Below are 26,316 nucleotides of genomic sequence, written 5' to 3'. Positions count from 1 at the left end.
ATTAGTTACATTCAAGATTCATTTGCACAATTGATCAATTCATGACACATTTACAAAAAAAAGTTTATTAGAAATTTAAGTTTGACAGATGATGACAACTGGTTTAAGTAATAGAGAGTGTGTTAGAGAAGTAAAGAAAAGAGTGCAGGCAGGGTGGAGTAGGTGGAGAAGAGTGACAGGGGTGATTTGTGATAGTAGGGTATCTGCAAGAATGAAAGGGAAAGTTTATAGACCTGCGATGTTGTATGGATTAGAGACAGTGTCATTGAGTAAAAGACAGGAGGTGGAGCTGGAGGTAGCAGAACTGAAGATGTTAAGGTTTTCGTTGGGAGTGACGAGGATGGACAAGATTAGAAATTAGTTTATTAGAGGGACAGCCCATGTAGGATGTTTTGGTGACAAGGTGAGGGAGGCGAGATTAAGATGGTTTGGACATGTGCAGAGGTGGGACATGAGTTATATTGGTAGAAGAATGTTGAGGATAGAGCCACCAGGTAGGAGGAAAAGAGGAAGGCCAAGGAGGAGGTTCATGGATGTGGTGAGAGAAGATATGCAGGTAGTTGGTGTGAAAGAGGCAGATGTAGGGGTAAGGGTGGTATGAAGACAGATGATCCGCTGTGGCGACCCCTAATCGGAGCAGCTGAAAGAAGAAGAAGAAGAAGAAGATGATGACAACTGGTTTAACCATTTTGCATTCAATGAACAATGCAATTAACTGATGCTGAGATGTTTTGGGGGTTAAGACTATTCAGGTGAAACTAGTGTCATATATTTTGATCAACATGACAAACAACTGATAATGTAGGAAACAGCAGACAATTGTGCACATTCAATTAAATGAATGTACAAAGCATTTGCAATCTGATCAAAGCAACGAGAATTGCTTTTATGACGTGCACAAGTGACTGAACGATGTGGAGGTTCAACAAGTAGTTTTGAGAATTTCATTTCTGATCTGAGAAACGCTCCAAAGCAACTAAAAAAACTGTAAAGCTAAGAAATCAGCCAATCATATGATTTTGATTAATTGATTGCTTAACACACCATTCATGTTTTTTCATCTTCAGTAACCTGGTCATTGACACTGGATCTGGAGCCTATCCTGGTAACACAAGATGCAAGGCCTTTTGGGCATATAAAGTGTCATGCTCATGCAGTGTTGCTGAAGGAACTGTAAGAAAAATGTTCACACTGCTTGGTCTGTTTATTTGCTTAAAGACATTGTGTTCAGGGTGTTTTCTCTAGCCCGCCTCCTTTGGGAAATGATGACGACTGCTGCAATTAAATACTGCATAAACAGGATTCTCTGTCCTAACTATACAGAAAGGGTTACGTGACCCCAAGTCTCAGCCACATCACAATTTCCTTTTAAGGTTACTGGGAAGTCCAGTTGTCTGCAAAGCAAAACTGATATATGGAACTTTGGAAATAGTTGTTAGAGGAAATAAAACTAAATAAGTTAACTGAAACCCCAGAATTTCTAGGTTTCATTTTGGTAAAAATGTTAGTTTTTTTTTCCACATGTTATACACACCATTTGGACAGCAGTCATAAGCATAGCTAAATGGCCTGGAGAAGCTAATGCTACCCAAGCACGAAGCAGAGACCCTCTGTGTTGAGCTTCTTAATGTTACTCAATGCCACTTTTAATTAAAAAAAAGAAAAGCATGATGTCTGGTTTGTATCACAACACAATAACTAAAAGAAAACTGTATTACAGTGTTCAGCATTTCGCACTAGATGGGACACGATTGTTTTTTTTTCTTTGGCAGTAGTGTCTCTGTGTGACAGAAAATCTGGAAAGGCTGGCTGTTCATTTGGTCATGAATAGACCATAACCATTCATATTAAAATTCACACTCAGTTCCTAATCTCTTTAACATTGCAAATCCACTCTCAGACATTTTTTTTTTTGCGTAAACTGCATGTACAATAAGTCAAAAGAAGTACCATGGAGCCTTTTCAATTGATTGCCTAATTAAAACGACATCAAAATGGTCTGATTACAACATTGAGAGTCCCTGAAAGGGTTTATAAAAATGCAGGAGATGATGAGAGGATGAACATTCAGTGGGCTCACAATATTATTAATATAATTCATCAAACGCGGTTCAGTGATTTCTTTCCCTTCGTGCCTACTAATTAGAGTAATTAATTGGTGAACAAGCTAATAAGTGAGTTGTGATAACTAAGAGGCGTGTCTTTAAGCTGGCCAATTAGGATAGCTAGCGCTTGAATTAAAGCCAACTAAGGCAGTGCTAACACAGTTAACAAAATGATTCAGTCTGACTAAATTGTGCTTAAAAAATAGCTACTAGTTGCCATTTAGCACTTTGCTAGTAGATGTGATTTATTGAGTTAGACCCAGTTTTCTAGCTGTGTATGAGCAATGCTGGTCAGTTTGCTTTCTGGGAAGCAAGGGTTCACTCGCTGAAGCAATAGCAAGTATTTAACAATGTTAGAAGAAATATTTTAAATGCTATTTTATGTATAGACATTCATCCATCCACCCATCCACTCATCAATAACCGTTCTGGCTCTGGAGCATATAGCATTAACACCAGGCACAAAAAGAGCACACACCCTGGGTAGGATGTCAGTTCATCACAGTGTGCTATGCATGTCTTTGGGGCAAAGTAGAATTACTTGTCCAAGTTTTTTTTTCCTCTCAGAGGCACAAAGAAACTGATAACCCTGAAACTGTGTACTTTTTTGGTTTGTGTTAATTTGTTCATTGTGAGCCTACATATGAGTGGCTTAGGTGGGATGTCAAGCCTGGCTGCTTCTAAAACCTTTTCAACCTTTGATTTGAATAAAAAAAAAAAAAAAACAGTTTTGCAACTATGAGGCATAAACCATATCAAAATCCTGTTGTACTATTGTCTGAATGATAATCATGCCCTTTTGCTAACTAAGTTTTCTCTTGCTTGTTTTTTTATTTTACCAACCACAGCAGACATTTCACCTGAGTAATTTCTTATATTTATTCTCACACTGCAGCATTTCAGGTGCTGCAGTTCAGCATGACAGTGCTTACGTTAATCCATGAAAATGTCTGTAAATCGAGTTTCATTGCGGTAATTATATTTTTGCGCATTGAATTGTGCTTAGAGACTTTAGAAGACCTGTGCTTTTACTACAAATGCATTTTTATTCTCAATAGCTGTGAGTAAAGAATGAAATGCCAGTAGCACCGTGCTGTAGAGTCTATTGACCTCAAAGATACTTCTAAAAACATATAGACACAGTGTCCAGTAAACTGTTAAAAAGGTTTTTAGATGAAAGAGTGTATAAAGGTCCTATTTTAGGGTTCATTAGTGATGTGTGCTACAGTATTTGGAAGATTAAAGTATTAAAGATAAAGTAGTACATATACATATACATACATTCAATTTACAATTTGCAGGTGTAATCAGATTAGGATTAAATTAAAACTAAAATGGAAGTAAATGATGGATGGCATATATATATATATATATATATATATATATATATATATATATATATATATACTCAATAAATTCATCTAACTGAAGGTCTTGCCTAAAACAGGAAGCACGACAAGCTCTTTTTAAGACTTAAAATAAATTCTTTCATGTCCATTGGCCTCATTAAAAATGAAACATTACCTCATCTTTGATGTATACATTAAAGAGTTCTCTCCTCTGTGCTCTGGCATTAATAAAATAAACGATATGACACTAGTAATGGCTGAAATAGACAAGTGCATCTTTAAGATGAACAAATGGCCTCCTGCTTTAAAGATATAGAAAAGTGAGGGAAACCTGCACAATTGACAAAAAAATGTGACTCTTCATATATGGCTAAGATTTTTCTAGTGCCATCTCATGGTCAACTGTTGTTGATGCAACTTTGTAGAAATGCTTTTGGCCTGAACAGAGAGCCAGTTCTCAAGATAGAGTGTGACAAGCCAAACAAAATGGCAGTGTAGTATTATCTGGTCGATACTTTGTAATCTTCATTATTACCAAGGAGATGGTTTTACACCTCCTCTGCGACACTCGACATGGCAATAATCCATGGCTTATAAAATACCAAGTGTGTCAGCAAATAAATGCCGGTTAATACGGATGGAAAAGAGGAAGCCAAGTTAGCAATTACCTGACAATGACCATCCTTTAACTCAACAACCTTTCCATTTACAACACTTTCTGACTATACAGCTATCTCCTTAGTTGTATAAAGTATCATTCACTCTGCAAATAGTACACAGCTGGATGGCACTAAATAGCACTAAATATATATATCATTAAAAAAAGAAAGCAGCATAAAAAAAATCCTATAAGGCATTGTTTATTGTGATCATTTATTTTGGTAAATAAACCACAAGTGCCAGTCAGACTTAGTTTCTATAAATGTATGTCCATTAATAAAAAAAATTATCTTCTTCAAAAAGTGCAACTGGTTCAGTGTGTCTGCACCAAGATAAAATGCATTCTGCCTCTAAATAGTGGATGATGCATAGGTCCAAAGACAATCATCCATTAATACCCCTCCTATTAACAAAATACAACATAAACAGAGAAAATGTTGAATGCATTAATACTTTTTTTTTCAAAACTAGGTCATATATACAGTACAATACTGTAAACAAACATCTGCGCTATGTTGCTGGATACTATCATTTTACCACCTTCTGTTTGATAGTCGACGCTTGGTTTTACAATCGTTGTCCCCCGTAGCATAAAATGCAATGATGTTATAGAATGCATTTATTGTTCCTTTACGGCGCAGTAGCTGCATCTGGGTCATTACCTACAGTAGGAAAGGTTAATGCGATTCAGCTGTGTCGTTAGCTTTCCCTGCAGTTAGACCTCTTTAATGTGCACAATGTGGCGCGTGCAATTAGCGTATATCTCCACTTGGTGCCTGATAGCCCATTCAAGGTGGAACGTGGCCTTGTGAATGCAAAGCCACAGCTAATTATCTTTAAGAGAAAGATTGGAAGTTGATGAGAGACTCCAGGGAAATGGCAGAGAAAGAAGAGAAAGAGAAAAGAGAAAAAAGGAGAGAGAGAGAGAGAGAGAGAGAGAGAGAGAGCGAGAGCAAGAGCAAGAGCAAGCTCGGCATGCTTGTTAGATGTTTGTCTCAGTCCTTAGGCTTCTTCAGGCCATCCATCACCTAGACAGAATCATTACTGTTCCAGTCAATGCAGCAGCTGGGCTCAATGTCCCTTAAGGAGCACTGCACCGCGCTACAGCACAATCCAGTCCAAGCAGCTTTGTTATTGTTTTATCATGCAGAAAACGGTCGTGCGCCTAATTAATACAGAAGCACTAGATTTCTTATTACCTCCTCTTGGCTGCCTAGTGCTAGATTGTCCAAACAGTGTCTTTATTATCCATCTCCGCAAGCTGCAAGCCCCATAGGTTGGCATTGCATTGCGCAGGGTGGCTATATTAAATTTGAAGGCTGGACACTGGCCTGATACACCCACACAGAGGGATAAATGTCATTTTCTTTTTTTTTTTTTTTTTTTTACAAGGATAACATTTACCTAAAAGCCTTTTTGCAGCATGCTGAAGCAGCACCATTTCGGTCTGAACATGTTTTCGCTGCATAAAGCGACACTTTGAACAGCAGCATGCAAAGGATCTGTCTCATGCAAATGAAGTTGTATCTTCTCCACTCTTCACAATGAAAACATCACAGATGAGTAGATATTTCAATTCTAATGCATGATTATGGATGCGTTCAGCATATAAATACAAGCTTCCTTATCTGCCTTCCTCTGTCCACACAGAGAATATTGGAATTTCTGTCTGTCTAAAAATCTGCCGAGATCTGGAGGAATAGAAAATATATGTAGTCCAAATGCACTCTATGCTGATTGATTCCTCCACTGGGTGTAATATCTTACTGGAACATATAAAAAAAGAAGCAGTAGCAGATCTGGGAAATGGTATGCAGAGACCTCATTTTTCTTCTTTATTTAATAGGTTAGTCTCAAGAAAACCCATGTAGAATGAATAATGAATACTTAACATTTACGATGACAATGAACATAGAGTAATATCAAGCTTAGCACAAGGCCTTGTGATCTGGTCACATGGCATACGGAAACCCTGTGAGATCCAAGCACATGTAAGTTTTCCTTTGAAAGCAAATGATATAAACAATGAAATAAAATCCACAAGCAATTAGTCAATAAGCAGTTATCATTGCAGTCAAATGCAATATATTTGCAGTATGTAACAATGACTATTAGAATAAACTGTAGTTTTAAACTGAGATTATGCATGTCATCTGATAAACTGTCTAAAAATCACAATTGTTTTTACACACAGTCTGCCTTTTCGGGGGATAATTAGACAAATGAACTTAATATTCTTGAAAATCAATGTTATGCTTTGTACTTTGTCTGCCAGTTCTTTGCAGTCAAGAGCTGCCTGTAGTTTCTGACCCACAGACCTAATCAGACACTGGATATCTTCATTAGTGATGTTCTGTCAGGCGTGTAATGCAGTCATTCGTTTTGTTCCAAGAGCATTTTGTAGTCAGTCTTGTCTTTACGTAAATTACATAATCTGTGTTGAATAATATATTGTCTAATTATTACTTTTTTTAACGTCAGAAAGGACATTTTATATATATATATATATATATATATATATATATATATATATATATATATATATATATATATATATATGCATAAAGCAAGCTCCATGAAAACATGAAGAGGAAGATCTTGGGTGTCCTGCTATAGAGTTCTGACCTCAAGCCTATTAAACACCTTCGTGATCACACCCCATTTATTGTCAAAAGTTTGTGGACACCTCACCATACTATTTGAATTTCAGCCCCTTTTTTCCATTATAATAATCTATACTTTTCTGGGAAAATGTTCCACTAGATTTTGGAGACTGGTTGTAGAGAGTTATGGTCATTCAGCAACAAAGGCATTAGTAGAGTTAGATACTAATGTTCAGTAGGGTGAAAAGGTCCAGGGTGCAGTCAGCATTCTAATTTATTCTATAGCAGGCCACCTATTCCACATTAGCTTAATTATGCTATATAGCCAATTGTTTATAGAAACATAACCATTAAAATTCCAGTTGGAAAGTTGTCTGCACAATTGTTATGCATAACTATGTTGTAGCATTACAGTTTCCCTTTACTGGAACTATAAGGGCCCAAACCTGTTCCAGTATGTCAGTGCACAAAGTGAGTTCCATGAAGACATGGTTTGCATGTGGACTTCTACAGAATTCGGAACTTAACTCTATTGAACAGCTTTGGGATGAGCTGGAACACTGACTACACTCAAGATCTCATCATTCACTCAGTGTCTGACCTCCCTAATGTGCTAGTGGGTGCAGGGGGCAAATCCTCACAGTCATGTTTCAAATTGCAGTGAATTCTATGCCTTCCTAGAATAGTGAGGAGCTAACCGAGCCTAATCTGGAATAGGAGGTTCAACAAACTCATGGCTAAGTGTCCACAAACATTTATCACTATAGAATACATCCAAAATGTACAATAATATTTATATGAGAAAAGTTATCCATATTTAAGAGTAGTCTTCTTCATGTCCTTAAATTTCCTTTTTGTTTATCTCAAGATAAACATTTCCCCCATTTCCCGCAAAATTTCCCTTGTGTAGACGCGTTTTCATTAATGCCTAGATCACTGCCTTTTATACACAAGCACTTGCAAGTGTTTTTTTACAAGTGCCAAATGTAATATTGTGAAATATAAAAGCAAGCGACTTTTTATTAAATTATAAAGAATAAAGAATAAGAGGATGATATATGAATGAGAAGACACCACACGGCGAATAGATCTAATAAGATCTAATAGGTGTGTAGTGTATTGCAAATACACCAGTCACAAGTTAGGTTTCATTTAACGATGCCGCTTCTACCCTTATTATTTGTCAACTAAAAGCATTTGATCTAGCACATGCAAACCTTTTACATTTTTAATTTGTTATGTTGTGTGGCAATAGAAAATAGTGCAGAATTTAGTGAACCCACAAGATTCCAAATACAGATTATGAAGTTATTTAATAATGCTTTTAATTGACTTTTGATTCATTGAATACAAAATCTGTTGCCAGTTAAAGATACATCTGAATTTTAAATGATGATGTGAGTCATTTTGGTATTAAGTCCTCTCTTGTATACTAAATACTTTCATTAGGATACAAATTTGACTCATCACATATTTTTTCTCTTGCATTTTCAATGTTATTCCCAAATTGTTAACAGAGAATAAAGCAATTCATATTTCACCTTTTTTTTAAATAAACTTTTTACCTATACAAGCTGTGCCCTTGGTTTAGTGCAGATCAAAGATTTTTATTCATAGTTTGGAGATTACAAGGCAGATGAATATTTGAGATGACGTGGGGCCCGTTTTCAAAGTCTAATCGTAATGTATGAGTAGATTCTGACATTTTTCACAAGACTGCTGAAGTAGAGATGTTCCCAGACTATCTATAATGCTTTGGTGGACATTAATCATGATTGATATGATTGCATTACTGTGATAGGTATGTGTTTGTGTGTGTGCATGTGTGTGACTGGTGGGATGTTTAGTATTTAGAATGCTTCACGACATTAAGTTTGAAATATAGAGTATTAAAAGCATTACGTTGATTAACATTTCTCTTTGTATGCACTAAACCTCACTATTTTGCCCATTAACTCATACTTCCTGTTTATGCGTGACAGTCTGATCATCATAATTCATTTGGCATTTACCCGGCCACCTTTCTTTCATCATTACTTAGAAATGGGATGAAGAGATACCAAGACAATTAATAATGAATTGTATGATTGGCACCAGTGTATTGCAAAGTAATGTCTGTTACACAGAAATGCACATCATTGCAAAATAATATTGAGTCTCTTCTTAAACCAAAGCACTGTTTTTACACTTAAAAAAAAAAAAAAAAGAAGCACTAACAATTATTGTTTTTTTTACGTTGATTAAACATACTACTACAGGAGATGCTACACATATTAGTAAAGTAGAAAATATCACTTCACTTCCATAAATTAGCAAGGGTTTGGTTTTTAATCTGGCTAAGACAAGGCAGAATCCTAAATGAATCCATGTTAATGCTTGGCGAGAAAGTAAAAGAAAAATGCAAAGAAAAAAATTTGGGTAAAAAAAAATGAACAGCTCAGTAATGAAATGAGTGTTTTGTCAGAGACAGAGAGGAATTGTTTTGATATAGCTTTTGAGAGCATGCCAGTGCAACTGCCTTGACGACAATCATGCTGGAAAAAAAAATCCAGTTTCACAGTTCTGCCTAGTCCTCCAGGGTAGCACAGCGAGCCACAGCTCACAATGTGGGGATTAGATGCTTCATCGAATTCGCTCAAACCCTTCTTGATCAGACCTTTAGGCAAGCTGCCATCATCTAGAGTTTGGGGGGGATCCTGCCTTCCGCAGAGTCAATGTCAAGGTCTATATGAATTTTGCTTTCTCTTAATATCCTGTTTTTATATACTGTTCCTGTGCAGAAAAAAACCTCTGAGCTGTGTCTTGCTGTGAACCAGGGTTTCATATGAAATTGGTGATGCTCCTCGTGTCACTACATTCTCTTCACAACAATATACGCGAGCACAAACAAATGGATCCAGTGACACCCACTCACACTGCTGCTGTAATAACTCCATACGAATAGTGTGCAAGATGCAGGATGGAGTAGCACTGGCAGTCATTGTGAAGCCTAATGTGGCTATTACAAACGGGACCTAAAAATAACTATAGCGTAAATCACACACTTATATTTTTAAACAAATGAACCTGAACAGAGAGAGGGAGAGAGGAGTCATATTTATTAACCAACCAATTACAGATAAACATATGTAAAGAATAATGCAAAAAACGGCAATTAGTTTCAGTTCAGCAGGGGATCCCGACTGTTCCGGTTCTTCTAATCTGAAATATTTAACGACGATCATGCCGAGTCTGATATTGATTCTAGGAAGCGTTTGACCTCTGTGCTCCGACCGACTGCTGCTTGCTTGAAGACATTTGAATGAGACGACGCTTTCAATCCCCATGTTGCGAGGACCCTGAAGGAGAGCTACATTCTAATTGGCCACCTGCCACGGCTCGGTTGGTTAAAAGAAATGATGCTTCACGTTACGGCCTTTATATGAACTTTCTGCTCATTAAAAGGATTCGAACAGTCTGAGTAGTAAATCTTGCTCTCTAATCTCTAGTCACCCCCTACTAGAGGGTTGGGTACTCTTCCTGCATGTTGACTTCTGGTAATAATTCTTCCTGGGGAGGTTTAGTAATTTACTCATATATATATATATATATATATATATATATATATATATATATATATATATATATATATATATATATAAATAACTCAAATGGTAATTATAAATTATATATACACATATCTCTCTCTCTCTCTCTCTCTCTCTCTCTCTCTCTCTCTTTCTATATAGATATATATATATAGATATATATATATATATATATATATATATATATATATATATAAAATTTATAATTACCATTTGAGTTATTTGTGGTAGACATCAGTACATTTATAGTAAATAAAAGTAGTCTGGTACAATCAGAGAGCACAGTGCAAAACTGAATGGAGATAGTGATGAGTGGATGAGTGGAGACTTGCTGGACAGATAAAAAAAAAAAAACTGCCTGCTCCAAGTTTAAAAAATGTAACCTCTAATCTGTAGTACAGGGCGTTTAAGAAAAGTATAAGTCAAGAGTTACTTTAATGAAGAGCAGAATGTTGATTAAGGTATACAAACTCCAGCATCTTATTGATCGAGATCAACATGCTCAGCTTGATTTCAGTGATTTGCTTTGCCGTATAGTACCATGTCTACCCCACATCTCCACAAATGACTATCAATGAGTTTAAATTGGTTGAAACCACTGACTCAAACATACGTGCCTTAAATACAAATTTCTGTCTTCAGACCCCTGACTTCCTTCCTTCTTTTTCTTTTGATCTTGGCTGCCTGGATGTTTTCCTCTCAGTTCGGTATGCGAAGGAGAACACCATTTGACGGTTATAAACAGGTTGTTTTGACAGTTTGACCAGGAAAAGTAACACAATCTGATGCAATGAAATTGAGTAGAATAAAAATCAGAGGAAGCTTGCATGAGAAAGAATGTTTTTGCAACATGTCTTCTCCAGTTTTATGATTTAATTTGGCACATGGCACAATCAGCATGTATACATCTGGTATACATAAATAAATATTAAATATATTTATACATAAATATACATATAGAGCTGTTAAAAAGACAATTGGTGTGGCCTGGGATTATGGTGTGGAGAATCGAACTAGTCCAAAACACTAGTCGCTTTGCTTTTCTGGATATCGTTGTAGATTTAATCTAGTACTAATGGTCGTTAATATGTCGAGATCAATGGGAGTATAATCTTCATAAAAGCCCTATACATATATGTATGTATGCCCATATTTATATATATATATATATATTTTTTTAAAGAAACACAGGTTTGCACTGAACTAATGTTATTCAGTGTAAACAGGCCACCATCTCCTGCTGGGAGGAACCTTACAAAGTCAGTGGAATCATGTCAGTTAGTTCAGTTGAATATTAAGCTATTTTTTCTTTTACATGTAAAATAATATATTTATTTTGTAATTCTTAAGCAAAATTAGACATATATAACTTCTTTTTAAAAGAACAAAAAAAAGTGCTATTTTTGCAGAGGCGCAGCTCAAATACTACTTGGGAAAATCATCAATATGGTAAAGAAGCACTCCTTGTCCCACCCCAAAGACACAATGTTCAACAAAAATAGGGTAAATGTGCGCACACAGGCACACACACACACACACACACACGCACGCACGCACGCACACTCGCACACATTCAGTGGTGTGAAAGTGTGCATATCATGAAGATAGTTCATTTTGTCATAAAATATGCAATTTTCTCTTAACAAAACAATCACAGTAAAGTCTGTATCTTCAGTTTTGTCTCATGACAGAGTCGGGTTCAGACAAATTATTATTGGAAAAAGGGAAAAAAAGTTAAACCATGTATGAGTATATGCAACTGAAAAAAAGCTGGTCTGGATTGCTTCAATTCTCTACCCATTTCCAATACGTCTTTTTTATTTTTCATGAATCCAATCATTCAGTCCAAATAAGTTCCAGGCACGCTCATGCCACAGAAAGATAAAAAGGATGAAACTCAAAATCAAGCTCTCGTGTAAGGCATTGATGGAAAAAAAAAAAGCAACATATAGCAACACATATAGTATGCAGATGTCATCTGAGAGGCCATCGTTCTCAAAAATGTGTTTTCCACGCAAGAATGGAACAGGAAATAAAAAGCACTTTTCTTCATGTTTGTTAATTATTCAAAAAAATTGTCGCCAATAGCTTCCCTGTTCTTCTTAAAAATGTTGTCCCCCCCGCTTTTAAAATGATTATTAGAAAAAAATACTGCTCGAATTGCTCGTCCCATTGGAAGAGAACATGGAATAGTTCACAACCAAATCCAATCGACATTCAGAAAGCGACTGCCTGCGACAAAATGTCTATTCGAAATCTTTTCTTTTTGTTTTCACTTCCATAACTGTGATATTCGTACAAAACCCAATACTTTTCTGCACCCTCCTTAAAGCTATACACGGGTGGTGGAGTGTGAGTGGGCCAGACCGGTCGTGCCAAAGCCGGCTGTGAAGGTGTTATACGGGTGCAAGTTGGGCATCTGCACTAGCGAGTTAGGGATCATGGTGATGGTGTTGGGCGTCATGAGAGGGATGTCATCGGGTGATCGGCGCAGAGTCAGCGCGTAGTCAGGAAGTGCAGTGAGCGGCAGTGCCTCTCCAGCTGGTGTGGCGTCGCACTGATTCACTTGCAGCGATGCAATCTCATCCTCGACGTTGGTCCCGTTGACATTGGCATTGGCGTTTGCACGAGCTGGGCTGCCTTGTGGCCGTTGCTCCTGGCGGCGCTTGTCCTTGCGGTAGTAAAGTGCAGCGAAGGCGAGAACATTGAGAAAGAGCAGAGAGGCACCCACGGCGATGGTGACACTTAACTCGGTTGAATAGTCACGTGCATTTTCGACAAGCAGTGGCCCGGTCTCGTCGTTATCGGCGCTGTTCCGCCGTTCTGTGCCACTCTCGCTGTTGTAAGCTGGTGACATAGGTGGTCGCTTGGTGTTGAAAGGCCAGGCCTTACCGTTAGGCCGCTTGGTGGCTAGTGAATTCTGCGTGGTCTCAGGAGGTGGCACTCGTGTGGTGGTTGACGTGTAGTGAAACATGTCATGCAGGTTGTACAGGTGCGGCACCAGATGCTTCCAGAAGGCCACCTTGGTAGCACGATAGTGGTCACGAACACGTGGCTTCAACCCGATGTGCAGGTATAGCTGGTCCTGAGGGTTGTATTTGGACCAGGCTACTTCCTCAAAGCGGTTGGCTTTTGTGTGGATGAACTTGGTGTCCTGGGGCACTGGCTTGTTTGGGTCTCTGCAAAAACACAAACAAGGTGTATTAGATTTAATAATTTGTGCTAGGTGTCTGTCTTGAATGTAATATATGTAATGAAAATGTAATTCTTAATTTCTGCACTTGTGTGCCATGCTTTAATATACCTTAGACTTAAATAAGTAACAGCGAGGCTTTGAGTTGCTCAATAAATGATGAGTACTATGTGCTGTTGGCACAAATGGAGGGCAAAAGCTGAGGGATGTATTTCATTCTCTGCACTTAATTCAACATTAACTTTCTTTTAATGATTAAATCCTTCAGAGAATTAATTGAGTCCAGAATAGTCAAAGAGTGAAAATGTAAGAAAAAAAGTGTTATTGTGTCATAAAACATAAATCTTACTCTATTAGGTTAATATAAGCCAAGCAGCACCGTCTTAACCAAAAAGAAAAGGAGGCTTTTATGTTTGTTTGCTTTTGCCATTTTTGCTGGTTTATGCCGTTGGTTATATGTGCAATATGGTTAAAAATCTGTGGACATCTGGCCATCATATTCATATTCATGGATGTTTTGCAAACTGTTTCAACAAAGATGGAAGCACACAACTGTCTAAAATGTCTTTATGTGCAGTGGGAGTACATTTTCCCAAAATTGCCCCAAACCTGTCCCAGACCTTCTTGATGGACTTTAGCACCCAACCAACTATGCACTTGTGGATGAATAAGAACAAATCCAAGTCAGTGGAAAGGCTTTCCAGTAAATGGGAATTAGATGTTCAATGGTCAGGTGTCTACATACCATACCACATACTTTTGTTTTAAAAGCCTCTTTTCCAGCCATATGTGGTTCTTTCCAAAACCATTACCTCAATGTTGTAGGCACACAATTGTATAGAATGTCTTTGGATGCGGTAGAGTTAAATCTGATCTTCATTTGAAGTAGAAGACCTAAACCTGTTCCAGCCTGACAATGCCCCTATACACAAAGCCTGCTCCATTAGGGGTCAAGAGGCTTCAAGTCAAGGTCAAGACTTGAAATGGGTTACATGGATTCAAGTGAAAAGTTTTCATAGAATAGAACACCTTTAGGATAAACTTAAATGCTGCCTTTACCCAAGGCCTCCTCATTCTAGATCAGTACCTGACTTTACTTACACCTATGTGGTTGAATGAACAACAATTTCTACAAGCACACTCTGAAATCTAGTAAAACATCATCCCAGAAGAGTGGAAGATATTATAAAGGCAATTTAGAAATAATAAATGTGGAACGGGATGTTTACAAAGCACATAAAACTGTAATGGGGTGGTGTCCACATGTATGTGTCGATATGGTACTTAGACATGACGATTTATAGGTAAACCTTTCAATAAATATTAAAGCATCACAGAAGCAAAATGTTAATTGTTTACATCATCACGAGCACTAAAAGTATATACCTTATCACGTCAGTTTGGGATTAACACTTATACTAACACCACACAAGTTCACATGTGAAGAGTAATAATTAATTCACATTTAAAAATGCATCTATGTGTTTTTTAAACATAATTCATTTCAATATATTAATATTGAAATGTATGTTCCATATCACATATAGCACCCATGCTTTTTTTCCACATGGTTCATTTTTCTTCACAAGGTACTTTTCAGATGTGGTGTTATTTATCGCATATTATTCACATAATATTGCCTTGTGCATAACTTGTTAAAATGCAGTTGTGAATCATGTAATACTTACATAATCACACATCAAAAAAGTGTGAAAGAAATAGTATTTTTTTGCACATTAAAGGGCTGCCATGGGTGGTCCTGAATTGAAATACCCTGCATCCTGTATATTGTCCGTCACAACACTATAGAGCGAAGAAACTGGTTTTATTTAAAGATTTTATAATCTACCATAATCTAAGTGGAACAATAAGTGATAAATGACCAATTAGCTGTATGAACAAACAGCACACATTATTTGTCGCTATGATTTATGTTATGTTTAGTGATGGTGTAAATAAATGAACTTGGATAAGCAGGTCACACAATAATTTCAAATACACAAGGGGCTGCATCTCGCTATAGATATCACTTTTACAAGGTCACTGATGACTGTATACAGCATGACACTGAGTTCACAGGTTGTGCTCTGCAGTCATGCACACTTTTTTTCCCTTGGTACAGTTTTCAAATTGAAACTCTATAAAATAAAAGAATTGTTCTTTACTGTGTAGTACTTGCATACTACACCTGATAAAGCACATTTTCTAAAATCATATTGCTGTTATCAAAACCACAAGCTAAATCTCCAATTCATCAAAATGCATTGCTCTCAGAGAAAAGCAAACATTTGACTTAAACACCTGTAAACTTTCCCTGTAATCGAATGCAACCTCCCAACGCTTAGGCCCTACTGAGCATGAAATAGGCACTAAAAAAAAAAGCAAGATAAAAAACTGAAGAAAAAAACCCCACAAAATTGGATTTATGGGGGAAATAATTCTACGCAAATATTTCTACAAAAAGAATACAGCCGTTCAAAGACAGAATAAATGTGCCAGATTTATCATGTCTCGGTTTAATGTCCATGGCACCATCAGCCAGCTGCCTCTCAAATGCTGTATTAAAAGTATTTTCTGTTTCAAGCTTCACTGATGCAGTGACATATTGAAAAATATACAAGAGCAGATACAGATAGTCTTCTCTATTTGTCCTCAGTATTATAGAAACAGCTTAGGTTTGGCTGTGTGCTTTGTCTGGCTTTCCACAAATGAGGATATAATCGATAATTGTTGCACGTTGTCTGTGATGTGGTGTCTTGCAACATTTCTTCCACCTCATTGACTACATCCTCTCTTCCTCTACCTTTGGACCTTCTCGTTGACTGTTTTCCATTTCATCACAGAGTAAACAGCTCACCTGAGTACACCCCCCCCCAACTATGTACCCAAATTGCAGCACTTTAGAACTGGGTTTTGCAGTTTAGCTTGATAGTGCTTACAGTACTCCATGAGAACGGTGTGGAAATTGAGCTACATTGCACTAAAGAGAGTGTTGTGTGCCGAATGTTTTCAGCTTGCCAATATGAGGTTAAGTGTGTTTTGTGATGCAGCTTCTTTGTTTGACGTTCGTATTTTGTGTGTATCATGTGAATACTAAAGATTGCTACAAACATTCAACGTTACAACTTTCAATTATTCATTATTCATGATTAATTTGCTGAGTTGAGATTGGTGGTCTTAGAAACCCCAATGTGAACCCCAACGTTCGGCATGAACGAAACATTCTAACTAGACAGAAAAAAAGACCCTCATCACCTCAAGGTCACTTTGAAAAATTTTCTAAATCTCTGCAGGGAATTTAAAACCTCAGGGCCAAAGCAGCTTGAAAAGACTCTTGTGTTTACAGCAGCTAAAATCAGTGCCACACTTAACATACACTTTATTTATGTAAGGCTTATGTAGAAGTGTGGATCTTCTACCAACTTCTGAGATCACCTTTTGAAAAATGGACTAAACGTGAAGCATTAAAGATAGGCCACACGTAAGTAAAAAAGATAAAGGTGATCCGAACTCATGTAAATACCTGAACAGCATAGTTATTGCTGGCTTTGAAAATAGTGATTTTGACAGCTTTACTGTGCCTTGGCATAGATTCTGCAAGTCTCTGGAACTATACCAATGAGACGAAACACAATTCTTCTAAATGATTTTCCTTCAGGGAGAGTTTTGATGATAGTAGTGGAGAGGGCTGTCTAAAGAGTTTAACTGAACTGAGATCTGGTAATTGTAAATGCGATAGCATATGATTTATATTAGGTTCATTCCCATTAAAACCATTGTAGATAGAGAATTGTGACCCAGCATGTCATGATGTTGAGCCTCCGGTTATACATGGGTAAGAACATTTATGTTGATTTGTCCTTTCGTTTATTACCAGATGTTTATTGTGCATACAAAACATAAACCAACTATTTAATATGAACAAATAATAAAAAAGAATATAAAAAAATTCTTGAGCAAAACTATGACAGCATTGCAGACAAAACAGACAAACAAAAAATGATTCATCACATGTAAAGTGGTAGCTCCAGCGGTTAAGGCACTGGGTTACTGATCGGAAGGTCGGGGGTTCAAGCCCCGGTATCGCCAAGCTGCCACTCTTGGGCCCTTAAACAAGGCCCTTAACCCTCTATGCTTCAGGGGCACTGTATCATGGCCGACCCTGCGCTCTGACCCCAGCTTCTAAGCTAGCTGAGATATGCGAAGAACAAATTTCTGTAATGTATATGTGACAAATAAAGGCTATATATTCTATTAAAAGTTCATAAATGTTGCTGAAATCTTCTGCCATTTGCTCACATTCCAGCCAATTAGACTGTCTGATTCCTGTCTTAGCCAATTAGACTGTCTGATTCCAGTCTTAGCCAACTTGGACTGTCTGAATGCTTGGCACAGATATCTTCTTCTCTAACCTCTCTTTTCCTAATACTCTATTTAATTCCCTTAAATCCATCTATATTCCCTTATCTTTCTTTCTCTGCTTAATCTAACCTTCTCTGTTGCATAGCATTTACTATTATTTCTGTTTTTATTCATATGTGTATCGATGCCCAGTCATCCTGTTTGGAGCGTCATCTGAATGGCAGGTTAGGTCATTTCATTTCAATAATGTTTTGTGTGGCTCTAGTCATAGAATCGCACTTAAATCTATTCTCTCTCAGCCTCATTGTATTATATTGCCTGCAGAAAGTAATGTAATTTTTTTCATTTGGTAGAGAAAGCTTCAGCATAAAAATGCACAAATAAACAGTTTATTTCTTTGGGTTCCACAAAATGTGACAAAATGAATTATGTAACAGTAGAATAAAGAAAGAAACAGGTAAACTTTTGATATTTACATTTATGGCATTTGGCAGATGCCATTAACCAGAGCGACTTACAATTATCACATTCATACAACTGAGCAGATATGGAGTTAAGGGCCTTGCTCAGGGGCCCAGAATTGGCAACTTGGTGTAGTTGGGATTTGGACTCACCACCTTCGGAGCAAAAGTCGAATACCTTAACCACTTAGCTACCACTTCTCTGTTATTAAAAAATGTATGCCAGGCTGCAACAACAGTGTATGTAAGCAATCCTGAAAGACTGTAGGAAATTCCAACTTGGCAATGAAAGAGAAATAACTGGAAATCAAATGAGCAAGGTAATATTCTTGAGGAAAACAATGTCATGAACAGATTCAGCACTCAAGCTGCTCTTCCCTGCTGTTTGGCTAGGAAAGATGAAATGTGTTGATGAAATTAGAAATGTTTTAATGCATGTAGTCAGTATGTGCCCCTGCATACCCTGCATCTTTAGGATTCTTGCTTTGGAGTAATACCTAGACTTCTGCATGTCCTAAGTATAATCTTTTACTACACTTTTGTTTGTAGACATCTAACCATTCGATTCATATGTGCTTTTTGAACATTTCATTCCACATTTAGTCCCCAATTGCTTTTACCCTCCACTCTTTTGGGAATATGTTCTTTTGGAGATTTGTGCTTATTCAGCCTCAAGGGTATTAGTAAAGTCAGGTACCGATATAGGGTGAGGAGCCCTGTGGTTCAGTCAGTGTCCCAATTCATCCCAAAGGTGTTCAATGGGGTTGGGGTCAGAGCACTATAGCAGGCCATATAAAAGCTTCCACTTCAAACCATGTAAACCATATATTCATAAATCTTGTTTGCACAGGAGTATTATCATGCTGGAACAGGTTTTGGCTTCCTCGTTCAAGTGAAGGGAAAATTGAATACCACTACATTCAAAGACAGACTTTACAATTGTGTGCCTCCAAGTGCCTGGAATAGTCAAATCTCACAATACTTATATAGTCCACTTGGAGTACAAAGAAGTACTAAGAGAAAGGTTACATTGAGGATTTAATATTATATCTGTTATATTGTATAGAACATGGTCAATACTAGGAGACATAATATTAAAACTCAAGTAGCTGAAGGTAAAGAGTGATTAAATATTTATACCACCAGAGATAATGCTGTTTTTTTTTTTATTCTAAGGTATAAATATACATATATATATATATATATATATATATATATATATATATATATATATATATATATATATATATATATGTATATTTATACCTTAGAATAAAAAAAACAGCATTATCTCTCTCTCTCTCTCTCTCTCTCTTATATATATATATATATATATATATATATATATATAGAATAAAAAAAACAGCATTATCTCTATCTCTCTCTCTCTCTCTCTCTCTCTCTTATATATATATATATATATATATATATATATATATATATATATATGTTTTCTAGACCTCAGTAGGACCTATCCCTACATTGGGAGAGCGAAGCAAGGATGGGATGCCAGACCACTGCAGAGCACCTCGCACACACACACACACACACACACACACACACACACACACACACACACACACACACAAATGTTATGCTTCTGGGTTAAAGCTGGAGAACCCAGAGTAGTATTTATGTAAAGTGAACATATAAAGAACATTCACACTGAGGTTAGCCCAAAAGATAATCTTTTTTAATATAAACAAAAATGTTGATATAAGTTTGTAATGCTAATAGGTCTTAATTGGCACACTGCACTTCCAGGTGAAACACCCCCTCCATCCCATTTTTGAATAGACTCAATAGTTCATCATTATTAATCACCTAGGTAATGGGACATGGATTGTTATGTAATGAACAGTACAAGAGAATGAAAAAACACCCCGTACTTGTTCTGTGCTTAGTCTGATGTACAGTTTTCCTTTTCCAGTCAGCCAGAATCCTGTTTCTGTCTCCGTGTCAGCATTTTTCATTTGACACTTCTACTGTCAGGCATTTTCCTACTCAAAGTTACAACTTCCTCCATACAGCATAACAGAATGACCTAAATATCACCCTGTAGTGCAAGGAACTGCTCAACAAACCAAACTTAAGACTGTCATTTTCTGCCCTGCTTCAGAGATCAGTAGATGCCGAGCTGATACAAGAACATAATGCATTATTAATTTCAATTGTCATTTTCTATCACTCGTCTGTCTGTAGGTTTGACAGACACAATATCTGTGCAAGATGTCTCCAGTGTATTCAGTATGCCAAGCTTAAAAAAGCCCAATGCATCTCCCTCAGTCCTGCATAAAAAAAAAAGAAGCTTCGAGCAGAAGTTTTTAGAGTAAATATGGATGAATAAATCAGCATGTTTTAGGGTGTTCTTCAGGTAGCAGCTTGTTTTTGATAAAGCAACAGTGGTGCAGGCTCTTGGCTAATTGCTTTGGCGAAACGGCACAGTGTGCATTGACAGTGAGTGCGCTGATAGAACGTGGACCCTATTAATCATGACTCTAAAACATGGGGTGCCTCAAGCAGAGGATCTTGATGGACATGCTAACACCTTCTCGCCTCCAGGGGTCACCGTTTCCGCATACACACTGGAGAAGGATGGCGTTCGGGTGCAAGGTGGCCTCCAATTCCCTATCCCGCGGCAATATTGATTTACTAACTGTATTAACATATGGCATTCCAGACCAAGCGCAGCTCTCCTTCCTGTCACGTCGCCTGGGTGCGAGTGGAGTGGAAAAGACGAGGGGATAGAGTATGAAGTGCAGTGAAGTGCCACAGCGTGGCATGATGAGATCTTGTCCCCACTTCCTTCATGCTCACATTTGAAGTTTAATCAACTAAATCAAGGCATAAGCCCAACTAAGCATCCAATCATCTTTGGAAAGATGATTCATCTGTGAGGAAATATGGCATGCTGGTGTGTTTCACAAGCCTGGGGGCTTGTTTTTCTCCCACTACTCAAGGATGTGGGCACCTGTTCGCTTGCAGCAACACAACAAGAAGAGAAAAGGAAAAAAAAAACACCAATATTCTGCCAAGATGATGACATTTTCAATTCTAGTTTATTGTTGTTAATTTTTTTTGCCTTTTCAGTCCAGGACTTTAAATTGATATTGCTGAAGTGTAATTCTCCAGTGAGACTGGATATCAGTAGTGTGGCCCATAAATAACCCTTTTTATTAGGCTAGTAATGATCCCCGATGAATACCGGCAGACTGACTATGATGACTTTGTAGCCGAATATCAGTAATTAAGTTTCAAAGGAGCAAGCGGCCGCGGTAAGGTCATATTGATCCTCAGCCATGCAACATGCCAGAGAGCAGGACGTCAATGAAGGCTGCAGCATCACTGACTTTATGAATTCTTGCAGCAGAACCTTGTGCCCCATCCGCATTCTGTGGCAATCTCGGTTAATTGGAAAGTGCACTATGTCAATATACGCCAGACATTCTTGCCAGTAATAATCAATCTAACAGACTGTGCAGTGACTGCATGCAAAGTGCAATGCATGCATAGTGATTTTGAAGAGCTGGTCAGGCTGAGCACGGGTCACTAATGACGTCCTTGTCATGACAGTTGCTTGGGGAGAGCCGCAGTGAGATGCAGAAATGGTGAGCTTTGAAGCGTAGGAGTATTTTTTTTCTGTGGATCACGCTTTAGGTGTGGTGCTGTAAGCGAAGATGAATAATTCACCAGCTCTTTTTTGAATCAATGCGGCATCTTGGCCTAATCTGATTTTTGGCATTAGGAAGCAGTGTGCATGGCTTATCTAATTACGTGCATGCACATGCCGGGTGATTGCGGCAGAGTCTGTAGTGAAGCGAAAGTGGACTGTGGGAGAGGCTGTGTATGAGTGGAACAAGGGCCCGTCAGGCAACCTACTAACCCTCATTTTCACTTCGCTTCTTAGCAACAAGAAGTGTGTGGGTGTGACATTCAAATCTGCCAGTGCAGTGGGATTTTTATCTCATTTTGGTCCAAAAAATATGTGCCTCCCAAGACCCCTTATTAGCCGAGATCCAAGGATAAGAAGGCATTTTTGTGAATTAGCTTAGCGTTATAAGCACTCAATTTCTTGCACAGTTTTGTTCACTCTTTATTTCACTTCACTTAAGTAAGAGACTTCTTTCAAATAATCATTACAAGTTGTCACAGCTCTGTTTTAACCAGAGTTTAAACCCATAACAGCCATAAGGGATAATCATTTGAATTTATGTGTGCTACTATGTGACAACAAACATCAATCCCAAACTTTTCAAGTCCATTATTACACTCGTGTATCAAACTAAAAAAGTTTATGCATAATGCCAGCAGTATCACTGAAGTGAGCACACAATAATATTATCAATGTTGTACGCCTCTCCCAAGTGTATGCAACACATTCACTTTGTTTGTCAAATGACCCTTTTCTGATTCTTATTTCAACAAAGAAATCTTAAATATCCTACACATGTAACCTTTTATACATGTGAAATCATAATAGTGTGAAGATGTTTATTAGCTGATGTAAAGCAGATTAATTGGATAAAGCTATCAGACACAGGGCTTTAATTCTCTTGCGGTATGTAGAGATTTGTTAAAGAGGTCAAGTTTTGCAGAGAAACAAATTTTTAAACCCATTAAACATGTGTTTGCTCTAAATGCTATTTAGTATAATTAGAATAATGTAAGGCAGATGTAAATCTTCGAGTTAAACTTATAATTTAGATAGTCCATAGGTTTCCTTAGGCTTCTTTAAGGGTTTAGGCGATAATTACAAATTCTTAGAAGTAAAAAAATAAATATGTAAAACACTGCTGTAGGGTTTCTCATACAATGTTTATCAATATTGTTCATAAAACAGAGGGACACCTGAATGACCAATTATGCATGTTATAAATCTTTAAATACAGTATGGAGAGACACTAAATTATGAACCATTCTCCATATAAAGAGAGCTGTTAATAATGTGGAAATAGTTCATATATTGTATTGATTGTAAGTCTAGACTACACAATATACTACCATATGTTTGAGGGTATGGCCTTGGCTAGTGAATTTCCCTTGGGTGAATGAGGCATCTGGATCCAAGCTCTGCTTACTAGGAAGCCCACAGCCTTCTGCCTCAAAACCAGCTGGAGCACCTGGCAGTCAAAAGAGCTGTCCTGGGTTGGATTGACCCGCTAAGGATAAAGCTGATTTATTTGGGAGCTGACTATAGAAGAATGGGACCAAGCTCTGAGTCTCAACTTCATCAGATATGTCTGTTGAATGAATGGAGCTGGAGCAGTTCATCATCCCATATACTGTATTGCTGGAACTTTCATGTGGATCATCCTATTTAATTGGATCTTCCAATTTATGGATGATTCAATTTATCTGGCAAGAAAACACTTCATCACCTCCACTTCATGGAACAAGAAACCCTTTGAAGGACTGGCCAGCTCGTGCCAGGAAATGGAAGAGTTGATGGTGCTTGCATGTCACATATCTAAAATCTCCCGTACTCGTCTTTTTTTTTGTTTTTACCTCTCTTTTTCAGAGTGCGACAGGTTATCATCAGAGATCCGGGATGATCTGGGCAGGTTTCCTATCAAAGTAGGTGGTTTGTGACAATTTATTTCAATCCAATAGACAATCCAATGGACAAGAAGTTTAAGGTGTGTGGCCTTAGTAGTTGTTTCTTAAAGTGAACAAGAGAAGCTTATTTGATATTATCAAAATATTTTATTATTTATTATTTTTTTTTTTTACAATTTTGTGCTTAGCACTGGTGTCCTTATTAATAGTATTCTTTTCCTAATTATTCACAACTTAAGAAATATTTATGTAAACAGAGGAACACCTCCACAGGCTTTTGGACGTGTGTGCAGATGTACTAATGTTATTTAATATCTATATATCTATATCATATATCCAGTAGCTAATCATCAACTGTGATTTTTTTGACTATCCAATCAAGCATAACTTCATTCTTCCTGTTCACTCCTGTTACACAAGGCTATCCCAGAAAACCTTGGTCATATTACATAGTTTTTTTTGTAGAGGGGAACCCCATGAACATTTGTTACAAGACAAGCAGTGCCTAGGCACACTGAAGAGACAGTCTCACTCATTGGGCAAGTGTGTATCTGGTCCACTCAGCCTGTGGGATTCCAAAAAGCATTGTAGATATCTGAAATCTGTGCTGCGAATGAATAAAAAGAGAAGTTCTTCTGTCAGTGTGTGTACAAGCACAAGAAGATTAATAGAAATTAAAATAAGATGGTGTCGGAGACTCAAAAACTCTGTCGGAGACTCAAAAATTCACTCTATCTGAAAGGACATGGTTAAAGAACTTGAGGTATCGTTGTCACTGCAAGTTCTCTGAATGTCTAAGCCTGGTGCCATAAATAAACACAGCTATTACTGTTTTAGCTTTATTTGGTTCTCTATATCCATTATGATAATCTACACAGAACATTTCAGAACAATAATCATAAATCATTTCTATAGTAATTAAGTCAATTACAGTTACAGAAGGTATTGCTTATTTGCTTAATTATTTGCTTCAATAAACCACTTTGGGTCAACTTTTATTGTATGTACATGGACTCTTTAAATAAAGGTTGACTTGACGTGAAGATGCTGCCTTTTTAGATCAGGATAAAAAAAACTGAACTTAATACTTTATTTTCTGAAGGTCTGAAAACGTCCGAACACATGTAACACAACACATGCTTGTGCGATTAAGCAGAAAGCCTTGAAAGCTTCTCTTTCGATGGAGCGAAACTTGTCCAATTCACAGTTTTATGTTTCTTATTTGAAACCAACATCGCCATGACTCCAAAATGTCACAATGACTCCATGTCAATAGAGTCACTGTCATGGCCCATTGGCCTTATTTAGGTCCTAGGTCCCAGGTACATTTTGTTTTCAACAGTGATCCATTGAATCCGATACTGCTATATGGTAGAGGTTCACTACCATTCTTCACTTGCATGCATTTATTTGTATTTTCCTATTGTGCTTTGCTCTGCTAATTAACAGATGTCTTGAAACTACAGCAATCTGGACATACTCACAATAAATGATAATGCAAAGATGATTACATACTGTGCTCTGCAAAAAAATAATTTTAATAGGAGCAACTAGAACATCTTCCTGCAGTAAAAGCAAACTGGTCAAATATCTTACATATTAAACTCAGCAGGATGAGTCTTTTCTAGCACCAAAACTGCAGAAAATGCTGGCAATGCAGATAAATATCTACATACAAACGCTATGTGAAAATAACCAAACTTATCTAGTATATTGTTTTGGACAATCAGCCATTATCGATCATTGACAGTGAAGCATTCCCATGCAATGAAAACAATTAAAGCTACTTTGCTAACTACTTTACATAAGCAATTTCCCAAAGTTAATTAAATCCTACTCTTTTTCACTGCATACCTACTCGATCCAAGCCAACTCATGAATTTAAAATCACTGTTAGATGAAGACCAGCAGCCTATGTTTCTGAAGATGTGTTGAAGATGCATGATGAAAATTCACTTTTTGGTACCTTCAATTGTGATTTTTGGTACTTGCCAAAACTGATATTGATACTTTAAAATTAGTTTTTTGGCGAGTTTTGGCGAGTACCAAAAATCATGTACCCATGCATCCATAGTGTTTTATAACTTTTGTCCATTAGCAGGTAGTTCCTCACAATCTCCAGAGACCCCCCAACACACACACATACTCACAAGTGCACTTATACAATAGGAAAAATATCAGTGTCAGTAATACAGTATCCAATTAGTTCAGGATGTTAATGTACTGTAGAACACCACATACGTTTTAATAAAAAAGCTATAATTATATCATTGCATTGTTGTTACAATATAGCTCTCAGATTAATAAAGTACTCTGTAACCAGCCACTTTGTTATCTTAGCCTAAGCTAATTAGCATATTGTCTGTAACTGGACTATCAGTAGCTGGGCTTAACTAAGAAGGTATTGACATCCAAGAACGTTGCAGTTACACAGACCATA

At 37.3% G+C, this 26,316-nt stretch overlaps 1 protein-coding gene and 1 long non-coding RNA gene across 3 annotated transcripts in view; both read right to left on the bottom strand.

The window, feature by feature from the left end:
* Positions 1-4,298: 4,298 nt before the first annotated feature.
* Positions 4,299-5,003, bottom strand: LOC124386485. Its single transcript, XR_006925934.1, has 2 exons — positions 4,655-5,003; positions 4,299-4,517 (listed from the first exon to the last, which is right to left on the bottom strand). It is a non-coding gene; the product is annotated as an uncharacterized LOC124386485 (long non-coding RNA).
* Positions 5,004-10,510: 5,507 nt separating this feature from the next.
* Positions 10,511-26,316, bottom strand: part of nlgn3a (neuroligin 3a) — a 178,366-nt gene continuing 162,560 nt past the window's right edge. For both annotated transcript variants that reach the window (XM_046849567.1, XM_046849568.1), the window contains one exon: positions 10,511-13,483. In XM_046849567.1, the coding sequence (XP_046705523.1) occupies positions 12,637-13,483 (847 nt within the window). In that variant the 3' untranslated portion in view covers positions 10,511-12,636. The remainder of the gene's footprint in view (positions 13,484-26,316) is intronic.

Source organism: Silurus meridionalis, chromosome 5 (genome assembly GCF_014805685.1).
Source record: "Silurus meridionalis isolate SWU-2019-XX chromosome 5, ASM1480568v1, whole genome shotgun sequence".
NCBI classification, from domain to species: domain Eukaryota; kingdom Metazoa; phylum Chordata; class Actinopteri; order Siluriformes; family Siluridae; genus Silurus; species Silurus meridionalis.
Note: the sequence above shows the minus strand (reverse complement) of the source record. Positions and strands in the feature narration are given on the sequence as shown.